Source organism: Benincasa hispida, chromosome 6, assembly GCF_009727055.1.
Source record: "Benincasa hispida cultivar B227 chromosome 6, ASM972705v1, whole genome shotgun sequence".
Classification (NCBI taxonomy): Eukaryota; Viridiplantae; Streptophyta; class Magnoliopsida; order Cucurbitales; family Cucurbitaceae; genus Benincasa; species Benincasa hispida.
This window is the reverse complement of record NC_052354.1, coordinates 41,652,383-41,669,056: the sequence shown is the minus strand read 5'-3', so window position 1 is coordinate 41,669,056 and position 16,674 is coordinate 41,652,383. Positions and strand designations below refer to the sequence as shown.

General features: G+C 31.9%; 1 protein-coding gene across 2 annotated transcripts; it reads right to left on the bottom strand.

Moving 5' to 3' along the window:
• Nucleotides 1-87: 87 nt before the first annotated feature.
• LOC120079821 (signal recognition particle receptor subunit alpha) lies at nucleotides 88-5,373 on the bottom strand. Of its 2 annotated transcripts, XM_039034235.1 has the most exons (10): nucleotides 5,218-5,373; nucleotides 2,941-3,916; nucleotides 2,047-2,131; nucleotides 1,863-1,958; nucleotides 1,606-1,758; nucleotides 1,404-1,511; nucleotides 1,184-1,303; nucleotides 760-885; nucleotides 574-657; nucleotides 359-484 (listed from the first exon to the last, which is right to left on the bottom strand). In XM_039034235.1, exons 2-10 carry the CDS (start codon nucleotides 3,894-3,896, stop codon nucleotides 359-361), a joined length of 1,854 nt encoding a protein of 617 aa, XP_038890163.1. In that variant the 5' UTR covers nucleotides 3,897-3,916; nucleotides 5,218-5,373. The 2 variants fall into 2 exon arrangements, with proteins under 2 accessions (XP_038890162.1, XP_038890163.1); XM_039034234.1 differs by lacking the exon at nucleotides 5,218-5,373 and having other exon boundaries at nucleotides 88-484; nucleotides 2,941-3,896.
• Nucleotides 5,374-16,674: the final 11,301 nt, after the last annotated feature.

Below are 16,674 nucleotides of genomic sequence, written 5' to 3'. Positions count from 1 at the left end.
ATTCTCATACTTGAAAAAGTTGCATGTACCTTCCTTTATATGTCCAAATATATTTGATCCTACATTAGTAATGTTATACTCAGAGAATAACAAAAAACAAAAAACTCCACATAATTAAAATGGCCAAAAAAGCCAACCTCATCATATACAGAGAAGCCATGGGAAGAGAAGGGGAAAAAACAATCCACAATCCAACAAGCTAAAGAGGATAAACATTACACCACTGAGTCCATATACTTGAAGTTATATATATGTGTGTGGGAATTGGGTGGTCATAGGGGACAATCAAACAACACAAACAAACTCATAAATCTCATGATCAAATACATCTAAGGGAGTGTTTGTACTGGCATAGGCCTCATTTGATAAGCGTTTTGACGATTGATTTGACATTGAGCTTCTTGAGGTCGGTATACGACTGTCCACAGCCGACAAACATTACCGGTGCTCCAGATATGTAAACCATAGACAATGCTGCTCCAACCTGCAAGTAACCTCGACGCGTTATATTGACCAATAAATGACTAGTTAGGATTCCCGTAATAAGCTAGGAATGTTCCTAAATTTATTTACCTTGTCGTCGATGGTGTCAAACTTTGTGAGCAAGATACCATCAATCAGTCTAGGTTGGGGTGAAGTTGAGAGGTCAGCTAGTTTCTGCAGTGACAAGAACCAAAGAGAGTAAAGATAAGAGCTAGTCGAAAATCAATACCGTCGAAAGGTAAGCTTGTGAAAAATCCATGTGTACAGAAACAAAACCTGATTGAACTTCGAAAGTTGATCGACGGCATCATTCCCAACGAGGGCCTCCCCGACAAACAAGACCAGATCCGGACTGTTAAGGTTGATAAGCTTTGAGAGAGCTCTCATGAGTGGTTCATTATCCTGACAGTTGCAACATGTTAGATATGAATGGATAATAAATTTGAAGACTAATACAATAAATTTTCGGATACGACAAGGTTCATACCTCAAGAGAAGGTGTACATGTTAATTAACGTAAGTTATGCTCACACAAATTTGCATCCAATATTTAGAAAACTACCAACTATTTTAGAATACAATCGCTTCAATTTTGTTCTCTCTTGATGAGATACAGATATTTGGTTGATCATATGAATAATCTTACAAAATATACAAGAGATCCACACTCCAATTTTGGATAATAAGAAAAGTTACAAACCTGCATTCTCCCAGCTGTATCAACAAGAACCACATCTGATCCATTGCGGGATGCTTCTTGGATTGCTTCTTTAGCTACAACCGCAGGATCTTTCTCATAGCCCTTCTCAAATATAGGGATCTGAAAATGATTGAGGATAAATACAGGCGACTGAGTGAGTCCTGATTAACAAAATCATGATTAATGAAAAATTAGAATATCAATCTGAAATCATATATACCTGAAGTCTACGAGCATGAGTTCTAAGCTGTTCCACGGCTCCAGATCTAAATGTATCACAAGCGGCCATCATGACACTAACTTTATGCTGCAGAAGCCAATAGGCCACCTGTATATAAAAGTTGAAGCATTTAACTCTCTAATCATCAAAAGTCATGTCAAAACACGTGGAACAAACTTATGCAGGAAGGAGGAGGCCTGACCTTGGCAAGATTAGTAGATTTTCCAACTCCATTGACCCCAACGAACACTACCACATAAGGCTTCTTTTGTTCTTTTGCAGCATGCACATCCCTCAGAATGTCGATGGAGCGTCTAGGAGTCAGTATACGGACTAGGGCTTCTTCCATTGCAGCCTGTAATGGGAAATTAAAGCAAGGTTCTTGGTCACTTACAAAATTAGATTAGAAATGAAGTAGGTGAGAATAAACACTGGACACTTGGCTATTCAAAGATGTACCTGCACAGTTGAAGAAATCCTCGTGAAAGAAGCTAACTTTTTTCCCTCGAGACTAGCTGCTACTGATTCACAAAGTTTCTCGGCTATCTCCTCAGCCTAAAATCCAACCAGGAAATATCTTGTTAACTTGCAGCCAAAAGTCACAGACAAGAGATGATGAGATAAATATGGTGTGATAACATACCACATTCTTTGTCATAAGCCTGTCCTTGAGAGCCTTCAGAGCGGGTTCCAGGTCTGCCTTGTCCAAACTTGCCTTGCCTGAGATACTAGAAATACGAAAATACCCAGAATTTAAAAAAAATAATAAAAAATAAAAAAAAATCAATAATCCTACACTAAATTAACACGTCAAAGTAATCACAAGTCATGTCATAAGAACAAGATGGCATTTCTGGTTGTCAGTTTATGATAGCTCTCGCTTTACGGAGAACACAAATAATAAGATAAACTCCCCAGACCCCACTTTCATCTCAAAAGTTCTATATAACACATACACATAGGTTTATTTTTTTTTTAAATGGAAACGGAACCTTTCATTGATATAATAAAAAGAGACTATTGCTCAAAATGCAATGAAAAAAAAAGATCCGTAGGTACACATAGGTTGATCTTAATATCATAACTTCAAAAGAATTTCCATACAATATAACTTTTGTTACTAAATGGCAGTATTAAAGGGCTGTTAGGTCATTGAAAATGTAAGTCACAAGATTTGAACTCAACTACAAAACCCAATGCAACCATCCAGCTAAAATACATAAAATGCTCAGGTAATGAGTCTAATATAAATTTAATAATTTCACCAGGACCGTTTTGAACACATCAAAACAACGAAGAAATTAGAAATATGGGGGAAAAGAAAGTAGAAACAAAAATGGTGGATGAAAAAAATGCCAGATTCATGCATAAGAGAATTTGAAGGGAAACATAATTGACCTACTGCATAAAATAAAGCTAAAAAAACTAAAGAGTGTAAGTTGACCATAATGCAAAACCTTTTTTTTTACATTGTCAATAAACTGGTCAAGAAAGATGAAGTTATGAATGCAGAACATACATGAAATAAAAAGTTTACCTCTGGAACATGGTTGAAAACCATCCTTTCTTCTTAGCATCGGGCTTACCGCCCTTGTCACCATCCTCATCTTCTTCATCCTCACTGTCACTACTAAATACCTCTTCTTTGTCCATCATACTTTGGCCCTGATCTGCTGCCAAAACTTCGATGTTGTTATCCCCATTCTCACCCACAGGATCTGTGAAGTCTAATTTTGCCTCAGTAGGTTTCTCATCCCAAACTCTATTCTTCTTTGTTACCTTTTTCTTTGGCTCTTCCTTGGAGCCCTTGTTAGCAACAGTATCAGTTTTCTTCCCACCTTTAGACCTAAGCTTCTGAAGTTTATTTACATCAAAAGCCCCAACATTGGAACTTGCATTTTCTTTTCCATTAACGACAGCAGTCAGTTTAGATTCTACAACATGATTGCCATTGGAGTAACCATTCTCCAACTTATGTCCTTTTGTACGCTCAGCCTCACCATCTTCTGCCAAACCACTGTTGCTTTTCTTGTTTTCTCCAAATCCAGTTTTTTTATCCTGCCCTTGCTTCCTGGCATTGTTCAATGGCTTTCCCACCTGCTTTGTTTTTTTCAACTCATTAGCACGAGCCTCAGCCTCCATTCTAAGTTGCCTAAAAGTTTCATCAAAATCATCATAGACCATCCGCTTTGGATCATATATCTCAGAAAACCCCTGCTTCACCATTGCAAGCAAATCATCCACATACAATAAATGAAGAATCCTTTGATACACCGCCACAAATACAAGGCCAAGCTCATTGTGGAAGGTCCACTTGAGGGTGTAAGCAGCACCTGGAGCATCATAATTATAAGATGCTGCACCTGATCGTTCCTCTAAAAGACAGGATCTGATTAAAGTGTCAATAGGAGAGCCTCTAAGGGCATTTCCAAGCTCCTTACAAGTCCATAGGATTAAACCCCCCCTAGTGAATATCAGCAACTGCTCTAACATCTTGATCTATTTAAAACACCCTGCAAATAAACACATTCATTTAATACTTTAATGGAACTTTCTTCAGTTGATATAACATGGATTCTAGAATAATTAATGGATTTAGAAGTTAACTGTAGTTCATCCAATAAATCACTATTTGCTTCGAAATCACAAAATAAAAGACCAGGACGTACAACATCACTCCCAGGGAAAAGCTTCTATTTTGAAGCAAATAAGAAACTTTCGTTATTACAAACCATTAAACAACCTAAAGACCAAAAGGACAATAAATCTTTCCAACCAAATTGATCTTTTCCTTGAACAATGACGATACTGGCTTTTCTCCCTAAGGATATAAAGTATGTAACTTGAGTGAAGCAACCTCTCTTGTCCCTCCACAATCCTAATGGAACCATTCCCATATTGAGTATACTCTTAAAACCTTTGAGTTATGTGGAACGAAAACAAGATAGTCTAGAATGTCAGCTAACCAAATAACAATGTTGTGATCTAAAAGAAACAAGTTCATAAAGAGAATTTTGGTAGAATTACTTCCTTTTTCCCCCTTTATAAAATCAAAAGAAATATTTTTCTCCTCGAAGCTTCATTTGCGAACTAAACACGAGCTCAAAGCTACAAATTTCCAAGACTTCAAAAAGCAATATAGCACCATGGCTGACGTGACTGAAGAATGAGTGCACAAACAGAGGAAGAACTGCACACCAACTCAACGGCGACAGGGAAGATGCCGATAAAGCGGGTATAGAGATATTAGGGCCGCTGTTACATTGAGGAGGAAACTCTGACAAGGAAAGAGCTTAATTGTGATTTTCCAAGATTTCACCCAAATCATTCTCGCTGCAAAATTCTAGGGTGCCGAACTTCCAATCCTAAAATCTCAATGCAACCAACCCGATTGTCTGAAATCATAGTGATTTCCTACTACATGAAAATAATAATGTAATCGAAAGGTCGAAAACAACTAGAATCTAAAAACATCTTTAGAAAAGGGAGCAAAATGAAACAAAGCAACAGAAATAGTTGAGAAAAACTCTGACCAAATCATCATTTTCATAAGCAACCAAACATACAAATCTTAAATCATGTCGATTCTACCGAACGAGCAAATTAATTATCAAATCGAGGAAGACATCATCCAGAAACAAAGAAAAAAAATCCACAAACGAGAAAACCTTCCACGATGTGTAATTACAGCGAAAAAATCAACCTAGGGCATAGATCAAACAAGATTTAAACATAAATCGTAACAGTTCCGATCCAAAAATGAAAATACAGGAAATGAATCAATCGGAAAAAACGAGGACGAGAAGAAACGAACCTGTAAACGCTACCTTTCTCGAAAATCTAAATCAAAAAACAAACTACAGAAGGAGAAATTAAATTAAAAAGAAAAAAAAAAGATCTAAAGGAAAATTTTATGAGAAAGAAGAAGAATTCCTACAAGAAAAAAGAAGAACAAGGGAATGGAAGTCCAAATTTGTCTCCGCGTTTTATTTATTTGAGGCAAATACACAAATTCTTAACATTGAAAAATAAATTTTAAAAATGGACCGCACGCCAGCTCAGCCAGCCATCGAGCCGACGGCGCAAACGGTAACGTTTTTTTTTTTTTTTTTTTTTTTTTTTTTAATTATTATTATTAAATATCATTTAGCCACATTTACCGATTCTTAATGAAAATTGATGTAATCGTAATAAAATTTCATTGACAGATTAATCGTCGTAGACAGCAATTGCAAACATAATTAGATTTTTTTTTTATCATGTTTACCTAGAATTATGAATTATGTCACTTTTACTTTTATCTTTACTTATGAGGGTCAAACCATAACGGTAACATAAAAGTAAATGTGTCAAAATTCATATTTTTCCTTTGAAAATAGTAACAATAATAGTAGTTGTAATGGTAATGGTGACAATACGACATAATTTTTAGCACAATTGATTTGAGCATCCTTCACTCTTCGATCAATTTCATTTTTGTATTGCATATTTGGAAGTGGGTCTCAGGATCGGTGCAGGAAACTAGTAAACAACACCAAAAGTGGGATCTACTTTTCACATTACATTAAGATTTCACTCGAGTAAACATGGCCTTAGTCTTAATAGTTTGATTTTTTTTTAATTTTAATTCATATACTTTCAATTGTCCAATTTTAGTCTATGTGTTTTCGATAGTCTTCTATTTAATCCTCGCTACTAATTTATTGCTGATTTTTAATTTTTTTTCTTTTATCTATTAGAATATTTATTATAAAATTTTGAAAACATATTCATATGGTAAATTTACATAAAATTATTATTATTATTTAATCAATTCAGTAAAATTTAATTATGAAGGATTAAATTTTAAATTTATTAAAAATATTTAAATTAAAATTAGACAATTGAAATTATAAGACTAAACTTGAACAAATTTCAAAGTATAAAGACCTTAATAACATTCAAAGCTTTTCTTTTACTTATTTGGGAAGGAATTTCTATATTTTTATTTCTATACATGTCTTATGTCTATCAATTTTTGTCCAATGCATTGAGTTTTATAAAGTGTATTTTAAATTGTTTTTACAAAATAGTTTAAATAAAAATGATTTTTGTGAAATTTTTTCTTCTCTTGTTAATTCAAATAGAACCTTTGATAGGTGTTTTTTTCATTTTTACTCTTATAATTTTATTTTAAAGTAAGTAGAAAAATTATTTCATGCATTTAGGATATATTTACTAACTCCATAATCAAATTGTTACAATCATAATGAATTGATTTATTATTCATAATTCACAAAATATTTTTAACTAGTTTTATATAAACTTATTTAAATGGGTTCTACTTTTCATATTATGATTGGTTGATTACGTTTATATAGTAAACATGGTCTTAATGAAATATTAAACATAAATTTGGTATAATATTGATAAGATTTCGAAAGAAAATTATACCGGAGTTATATTTTGTTAATATTTGTGAGGATTAGAAGCTTTATTTATTGGTTAATTTGTAAATCAATCCAACTTAAATTTGTGCAAAATTTGATATTGTTGAAATGAGTGAGTTTAACCATAGCTATTTCATGACATTTTGTTAAAATTAATTCTAAATTAGTAGAAATTGCAACATTTAACTAAGTTGAGGGTCTAATTTGATGAAATTAAAAGTTAATGTAAAATTGATGTAGTGTAACAAGTTTAAGATAAAATTAACATTGTGATCCATGATTTCCATATTTTCTAACATCGTTCACATAATTCATGCGAACGAGAGGGGGTATTTTGTCCTTTTTTTTAAAAAAAAAATTGAGTTGTAATTTTACTCTTAATTTTTTTTTAAAGTACAATTGGGAGTAGGAGAATCAAGCCATAAAACTTATTATTACTAAAACACTCATACGTCAATTGAACTGTGCTTATTTTGATATTTTACTCCAAACTTTTAATTTAGTAAAATTGTATCTCAAATTTAAATAAGTATTACAACCTTTTAACTTGATCAAGTATTACAACTCACAGGTTTAACCGCCCAATAAGTATTCGTTTAAAAGATTGTTGAAAATGGTATATGGGTTTATGGAGTTTTTACATTGCATTTCTTTAAAAGTAGTGTATGAACTAAATAAAATTCAACATATGGTAAAAATCATAACACTTATTTAAAAGCTTCTTTGGAATATGCTTTAAAATATTTATTTTTACTTAAAATTATTTTTTAAGCATTTAAAAAACAACTCCAAACAAGTTTAAGTTTCGAATTCGATAGGATGAAATTGAAAGTGTCTAATAAATAATACGACTTAATAAATTTATGGATGAAAATTGATATTTTTTCCTTTTAACCTTTCTTTAAAAAATGATTGAGAGGTCTGTTGGGCTAAGGGTAGATTTGGCTTCTTAGACCAAACATATGTTTGGAGGAAAGAGTCGAAGCTTGAATTTGTTTGGAGAAATTAAGGGTCCATTTGATAACGTTTTCGTTTTTTATAGAGTGTCCAAATAACTCAACAACCCAAACAATCCGGACTACCAACCCAAAATATAAGGATTGGGTTGGGTTGGGTTGACTCAACCCAAACGAAATTATATATATATATATATCTTTGTTTAAAGTTTAGTTACTTTATATTGATTAATTTATAAAATTTTAATATATTTTTTTTAAAATGTTATGATATTTGTATTTGTTTAAAGTTTGTAATAAATACAATAGATATTTGGTATTTAACATTTGAATTTTATGAAAATTTAGCTATTAGACATATGTTGAAGATAAATTTACATGTTTTTAAATAAAAATAAAAAAATAAGTTATAGCAAGGTTATATTGGGTTGGGTTAGAGATCCTAGGTCTTCTGGATTGTTAATCCAACCAACTTAATTTTTTTTTGTTGGTATGAAAAATACTCTAAATCCAATCCATGTACATCTTACCATTTTCTATTTAATGTTTCTCACTTTTTAAAAAATAAACTTATTTGATAACTAATCTCATTTCTTGTTTCAAAATTTTAAGAAATATTTCTAAACAAAAGGTAGAAACAACAAAAAGCAGTTTTTTCTATTTTTATTTTACCATTCCCTCAGCCTCAGGCACCTATGGTAATTAGTCATTCTACCAATCATGGGTTCAAATCCCACTGAAATCGTTTATTTGTTTTGGACATTTTCGATTTTTTTTTTTTTTTTTTTTGAAGATTTTGTTTTTTTTTTGTTTTTTTTCATTACATCTCTTTATTTTTATTCTTTCTTATTAATTTCGTTAATTAAAAAATAATTCTCCAATATTTATATTTTATTGCAATTTTAAATTTAAAATTCTCCTATATTTAAATTTATATATTATTTTGTATTTCAATATGTATATTAATTGTTTTTATATTTCAAATTTCAAGTTCTAAGATTGACATTTTTTCTAAAAAAATTCTTTTATATTTATTTCCATCTTTTATATTTTATTTTTTTATTTACAAAAATAATAGACATGTACATGGATTTGGTTGGATTGGGTTGGGAGATTTTTAGACCAACCCAAAAATTCAGATGAGTGGATTAGCTACCGGAAGAGAAGTTGAAGGAAATAGTAAAATTGGAGGGATCCTCTTAATTTTTGTCAAAAAAAAAAAAAGAAATTAATAAAATTGTTGGCAAAAGCGTATTGTAAATATGACATATATTTTTTTAATCTCCAAATTGCCCCTAGATAACAACTTTTTAAATTACTGTGTAATTGCTATACCGTATATCCATTCTCAATGAAAATATAATATAAATGGAGTATTCGGTTATGAGACCGTGTATCAATTCTCAATAGAAATACAATATAATTGGAATAGTTGTTTATGAGATTCAACCTAACGGGCTCATGAGATAAATGTACAGATTTTGATCTCATTTTGAAATTTGAATTGGAGTTTCATATTCGATTTGATTTGATTTAACCAATTTTAAAAAATATTCATAATTAAAATTTTACTTTATTTATCACCATTTTTATTTTTATTTATAATATATCTTTAATCACCATTTTTATTTTTATTTATAATATATCTTTAGATTTGGTGGAAAATCAAAACCATTAGTATCAATAACTTAGATAAAAATACATGAAGAGATTGATTAGTAACTGAGATAAAAATACAGTGTGATTGGTTCAACATAAGTTAAAATATTATAATTATAACCTAATAGATTTGCCAAAATAGAAAATGAACACCATTTTGAATTTTTTGCCCCTTTTGAAATTCAAATTTATATTTTATTATCAAATTAGATTTTAATAACTATTTTTCAAATTGATTCAAAATAAATCAATCTCTTCCTTATTTTTCTCTTCCAATTTTAAATTTATCGATCAAATTTGATTTTATCTTACTAATCAATCATTATTTTAAATGTTCGTGACCATATTTAATTGTATCTTAATCTTTTTCATTATTCTATACATATTGTTATGAAATTAATTGTAAATTTTTTTCATATTTTTCAAAATTTTCACTTTTTTTTTTTAAGTTTTTGTACGTGTATATACATATATGTATGTATGTATTATTAGATTCATTTTATTTTTTTTAAAAAAAAATGCATGTGCCTTGTTAAAAAAAATTAATTAAGTTACATTTACACATTGTGCAATTGTAATGCATAGTTATAAGATTTTTACCAACATATATTGTAATTGTGATGTAAAATTATGAGGTTTTAACCCACATTTTTCGCAATTCTTGGTTATAACAATATACATTTACACATACATGATAATTGTAATGTGAAGTTATAAGCCATTATTTTTGTGATCTCGAATTATAACATAATTGTATTATTTTCCTGATTTTTTTCCACCAATATATTCAAATATATCTTTTGTTAATCAAATTTGATTTGCTTTTATTTTTTCAACTTGTTTATATATTTTATTATCATGTTGTAACTTCTTTCGATTGGATTCGGTTTCATGTAATTCTTTTCAATTTTTTTTTATACATTTTCTTATGGGTTGAAATTTTTGGATTTAAAATTTTTTAATCTATGTTGATAAAAATATGGAATTTGTAAAGAGATAGAAAAGGATTAAAAAGTATATATATATAAGAGAATTAAAAGAAAAATTAGATTTTTTTTTTAAAACCCATGCATCAAAATAAATTTTAATAGGATTTTAAATTCTAGATTTCCTTTTAAAATCTTATAAACTTTAATAGAATTTGAATTAATAAAAAAATTTAAAGAAAATATAATCTTACTATACATCTTCAATATCAAAGATCGGTCGTTTGTAATTTCTTACAATAATATATATATTATTCAACAATCTAAATAAAATAAAATAACAAAAACCCATAAATCTCATATTCTTTTTCTCTTTTATTAGTTGTTGCCCCCTTCCCCAAATCTCTGTCTCTCCTCCTCAATCTTATGCATACCACAATTGGTTCAGCTACCTTACCTTGGATTCCATCGTCTCAACTAGCTTTGGACAATCATTCGAAAAAATATTGACAAAAATAGGGTAGCAAAACGTACACGATTTTTATGACAGGAACAAATCTACGTGAAAAAATAGATTTCTACAAAAATATATAAAAAAAAAAACTAAAGAATAAAAGAAGAGACAAAAGTTGGGGGAAAATGTGAAAAAAAATAGATTTAGGGCTAGAAATTCGATTCAATTTTTATTTTATTGTGAAATTCTGAAAATGAAAAAAAAAACACTAAAAAATAAAAGAAAAGACAAAAGTTGGGGGAAAATGTGAAAAAAAAATAGATTTATAATTAATTAATTCGATTCAATTTTTATTTTACCGCAAGCTTTTAAGAATTTGAATTTCACGGTAAAAGATTCTCCAAATATGCAAAAAAAAAAAAAATAAAAAATAAAAAAATAAAAGAATAAGACAGAAAAATAAAAGAAGAAGACAAAAGTTGAGGGAAAATGTGGAAAAAAAGATTTAGTTTTAATTCGTCGATTAATTTTTATTTTATCGTAGGCCTTTAAGAATTTAAATTTTACAATAAAAGATTCTCCAAAAATGCAAAAATGAAAAACACTAAAAAATAAAAGAAGAAACAGAAGTTGGGGGGAAATGTGAAAATAAAAAATAGATTTAGAATTAATTCATGGCTAGAAATTCGATTCAATTTTTATTTTAACCTTTAAAAATTTTAATTTCAAAGTAAAAATTCTCCGAAAATACAAAAAAAAAAATAATAAAGGAAGAAGATAGAAATCGGGAAAAAATGTGAAAAAAAAAAAGAAAAAGATTTAGCCTTAATTCGTGGTTGACCTTAACGGGTACACGATTTATGTGCTGACTCAAAACTCGTAGACGGGTCCACGATTTCACTAACCCTATTTTTGTCAAAAGTTTCAAACCAACCTATTTTTGTCAATAAATTTTAAAATAACATTATTTTTTAAAAAAACTCTCATTCCTATTAGGTTGACCTTGGTCGCTTGCACGCGTGTTTCTTATTTTTTCGTTTTCGACAATGATGTTCTGGGATTGATGTCACACACAATCTTAAATCTAATAGGGTTTCTAAACTTGTCCTTTGACGGATTCTCTTTGTCTAGTCACATCATCCAAAGGTTGCATTTTCTTCAAATACTCACTTACCAGCAACAACTTTACTTACACAATCAACCCTCCTCTCACCTTGGAGGAAGTTCATCATTGTAGACATCCATAAACTTTTAACAACCATTGTCGCCTGGTCGTAGGCTTCCCTCGCACACACATGTCCTATTGACAACCAAAATTATGAACTATATGAGGTGATTTTTAATTATTGCTTATGGAATGTTTAGATACGATGTATTTGTAATATTTGAGTTGTTTTTTAAGCATTGTATATTTGAATTATTATTTGCACTTAATTTAATTGTTTTTAGGTAGTTTAGTCATTGACTAATTATAATTTTCTATTATTTAAATTTTTTTGTTATTTTTCTGATTTTGAAACCTTTTTACCATTTTTCCAAATAAAACTTTAAAATTTGCTATTTCTCTCGTGGGAATGACCTAAATAAGGTTACAACCCAACAACCCAAATATTAAATTTGCTATTTAATTGATTGGGTTGTTCGGTTATTGTACAACACATACTAATAATTAAAATTTCATAGAGCTCAAATATTAAATATCAAAATCCAAGATATCTATTACAAACTTCATACAAACATCATAAAATTATATATGTGTTATAATAGTTATAAGTTACAATATATATATATATACACACATCAAGTTTGTGATTATATTTAGTGGTCATCAAGACTTACTTGTGTTAAATTACATAAACTTTTGATAATATCTTTTTCGATGTTTAATTATGTCATATCTTGTTTATTTTTATTATATTGTTACAAACAAAAAGAAAAAAAAACAAGAAACAAGAAATAGTTATCAAACAAATTTATATTTCTATTTCAATTTTTTATTTTCAAGAAACGGAAAAGATGAATACTTATCAAACATAAGAAGAAACGAGAAACAAGAAATAAGGTGTAACGACCCTACCTTTCGAGTAGTCAGACAAGGACCGTTATGACATAATGCACATTTTCATTCAAACATTTTGACCATCATAACGTAAATTCAGTGAAAACATAAATGACCATTCTAAATTGAAACATTTATTTAATAATAAATCTAATAACCAAAACATTTATTTGGGATCCTAAGTAAAACGTTTACAAAGAAAAATGATTCAAAGCAAATCAGCGAAAACATGTCATCTGACAACATACTCAAATGAAATGAACAAAAACTGTAACGACCCAACCCCCTAGAACTTAAGTTAGGCCGTTACTAAATACATGCATGCATGGGACTCAAAATGACACTCGGTTATGGCGAAATAAATGCTAATTAAATAAGGTAAGTTCAAAAGACTTTCATTAAATTCAAATATTAAAACAATAGTACCCAGAAATCATATAGGATAGTAAAAAAGTCTGAAAAACGATTATTAAAAGTAAGTTTTAAACATCAAAACTAAAAGTTAAGATAAATATGAAAAGAACTCTAAATTTCATGATGCGGAAGCGTAAAAACTAGTCCCAGTGGCTCGATCACGAATTCTGCTTGTCCATCGCCGGTGCATCTCTACCCTTACCTGAAACAACAACATGAGAAAGAATGAGTATAAAATACTCAGTAAGTAACCCCGCTACTAGGGTCAGGCTGGGCATTTATGTCCTCTAGATACCCACCTTTGGTGAAACATATATACTACTCTAGTCCTCATGGGACACGTATACACATGAAACAAGGAGGCCGAGTCTTATCCTACTGTAGTTAAATATGCCCACTACCTCTGGTGAATCCCGAAGAAGACACAAATTGGTGAATCCCGAAGGAAACACAAACGGGTGAATCTCAAAGGAAACACAAAATCTAATGGGCATCTAACTAATCAGTAAGGACATTGCACAGTCTCAACATCATAATCATCATTGTACGAATCTATGACATACATATAACCTCAACATCATGGCTCTACAACATACACATATACCTCAACATCATGGTTCTACAACATACACATATACCTCAACATCATGGTTCTATAACATACATGTATATCTCAATATCATCAAATCAAATACAACCATATGGAAGCACATATGGTCTCATACTAACATTCAAGTGTCTATGTGCATAAATAAATAATTCAGATCTCGTACCAGAAAATACTTTGATCATACTGTTAGTCATACATGTATCATGCTAGCATACATATAATGCCTGGCCCGTGGGCAGTTCCAGTAGTAAGATTACTTACCTCAGAGTTAAATTCAAAATTAACCTAAGCAATTAATCTCCAACAAAGCAACTCTCGATTTAATTTCCCTAGCACAAAACACAAACACTAGAATTCAATCTTTGGAGCCAAAACCAAAACATACCACATTTAATCCAACGAACCTCAATTTAACTTGCCAAAGTTGTGGCTTGGTCTAAGATCAAATCCACAACCAAAAGTTTGATTGACCAACCCGAAACAACTTTTGCAACGCCGCACGTTCCGCTTGTCGACCTTGAAACTCTTCCAACACTCAAATCTATGGCCAAACGATGATGGTCATTCACAATTTTTAGCCAAAATCAACCAGTGTATTCTAAAATATCCCCAAAGAGAAAATTCTAAAAAACTTTTATCTTACCCAAGGGACTTCGATATTCTGGCACAAGCAACGGTGACGGGCGAAGAAAAAATCCGACGGCTAGGTCAGCAAATCCGGCGTGACGACGCGGTCTGACAGTGAGTGTGAAACGAACTAAGGCTGGACGGATCGGGGCTGGATTGACAAAGGCGGTTGGCTAGTGCGGAACGTAAGCGCGCTAAGAGAGCGCTTCGAACGTTTGTCGGGCCTCGCCGAAACGGTGGGCGTCGGCTGGGCAAAAACCTCGGCGGCGAGCGTGCTAAGGTCGAGACCGGCGGCGTCTGGACGACGGGCTGAGGAGATCGTCTGCTGTCGAGGTTGGCGGTGGGAGGTAGGGCGCTCAGTGAAGGAAGAAGAAATTGGGGGGGGAGGGGAGGTGGCGCCGGATGCGTGAGGAAGAAAGGGAATTGATTTTTTATAAAAATAATAATAATAAAAAAAAACAAGGAAAGTAAGTATAATTATATTTATTCAATTTCCTTATTCTTTATATTATAAAGTTCATTTCCTTTTCAAAAGAAAATTAATTTCTGTCATTAATTTTCAAATTGAATAATTTCACGCCAACAATTAAATTTCCGCACTTACACTTGAAGTCCAAAATCCCAAAAATTCCCTTAAACTAATAACAATTACTGAAATTCCAAATAATAAAGTTACTGAAATTACATTATTAATAAAAAAAATGTGCGGGTGTTACATTCTTTCCTCCTCAAAGAACTTCCGTCATCGAAAGTTCATTCTTGAAAAAGCTCCGGGTACTGGGCCTTCATCTCATCCTCTCGCTCCCAGGTAGCCTCCTTGAACTGGTGATTCTGCCACAGGACTTTCACAAAAGCAATTTTCTGGCGGCGAAATGTTTTTATCTCTCTGGCAAGGATCTCTATAGGCTTCTCCTCGTAGCTCAAGTTGTCATTCAACTGTAAGGGCTCGTAGTCAACTACATGGGATGGGTCTATCACATACTTCCTTAGCATCGAAACATGGAAGACATTATGAACTGAAGACAGTGCTGGAGGCAATGCCAAATGGTAAGCTACGGGGCCAACTCGTTCCAGGACCTTGAAAGGTCTAATGAATCTCATACTCAACTTTACCTTCCTGCCAAACCTCAGAATACCTTTCATGGGTGCTACTTTTAAGAACACTTTTATACCAGTCTCAAATTCCAGGTCCTTACGTCTTACATCGGCATAGCTCTTCTGTCTACTCTGAACTGTTTGCATACGAGCCCTGATCTTCTGTATTGCCTCATTCGTGGTCTGCACCAATTCAGGTCCTAACAATTTCCTCTCTCCTACCTCATCACAACACAGGGGACCTGCAACTCTTCCCATATAGGGCCTCAAATGGTGGCATCCCAATAATGGACTGGTAGTTGTTATTATAAGCAAACTCCATTAAGTGCAAGTGAGCATCCCAGCTTTCTGAAAACTCTATGGCACAGACACGCAACATATCTTCCAGTATCTGATTCAATCTCTCTGTCTGGCCATCAGTCTGAGGGTGGAAAGTTGTACTGAAGTCTAACCGGGTCCCCAAAGTTGCCTGAAGACTTTTCTAGAAGTTATACGTGAAACGAGGGTCTTTGTCCGACACGATGGACACGGACACTCCATGCAATCTCACCACCTTCTTCATGTATATTTGTGCCTACTTATTCACTGAGAAAGTGGACTTCCCAGGTATGAAATGTGCTAACTTCATAAGTCTGTCTACCACAACCCATATCACATTGAAATCTTTGATTGTCTGAGGCAACCCCACGATGAAGTCCATAGACACATGCTTCCACTTCCATTCTGGTACACTCAATGACTGTAACAAACCTGCTGGTTTCTGCCTCGAGGCTTTCACCTGCTAGCACACCAAGCACTTACTGATGAACTCTGCAACCCTCTTTTCATATCATTCCACCAGTAGTAACATTTCAAGTCCCGATACATCAATAACCAATTTCTATTGATTTCTACCACTACTTTTTCACTCTCTTGATTCTCTCTGCAATGTGTTATATCTATCTTTCTTCTCTGATTTATATTTGAGATAACGTTTATTCTCAATCTCATGACTACAATATTTTTTGTCGGCTTTCGCTTCCTCTTTAAGCGTGAATTGAAA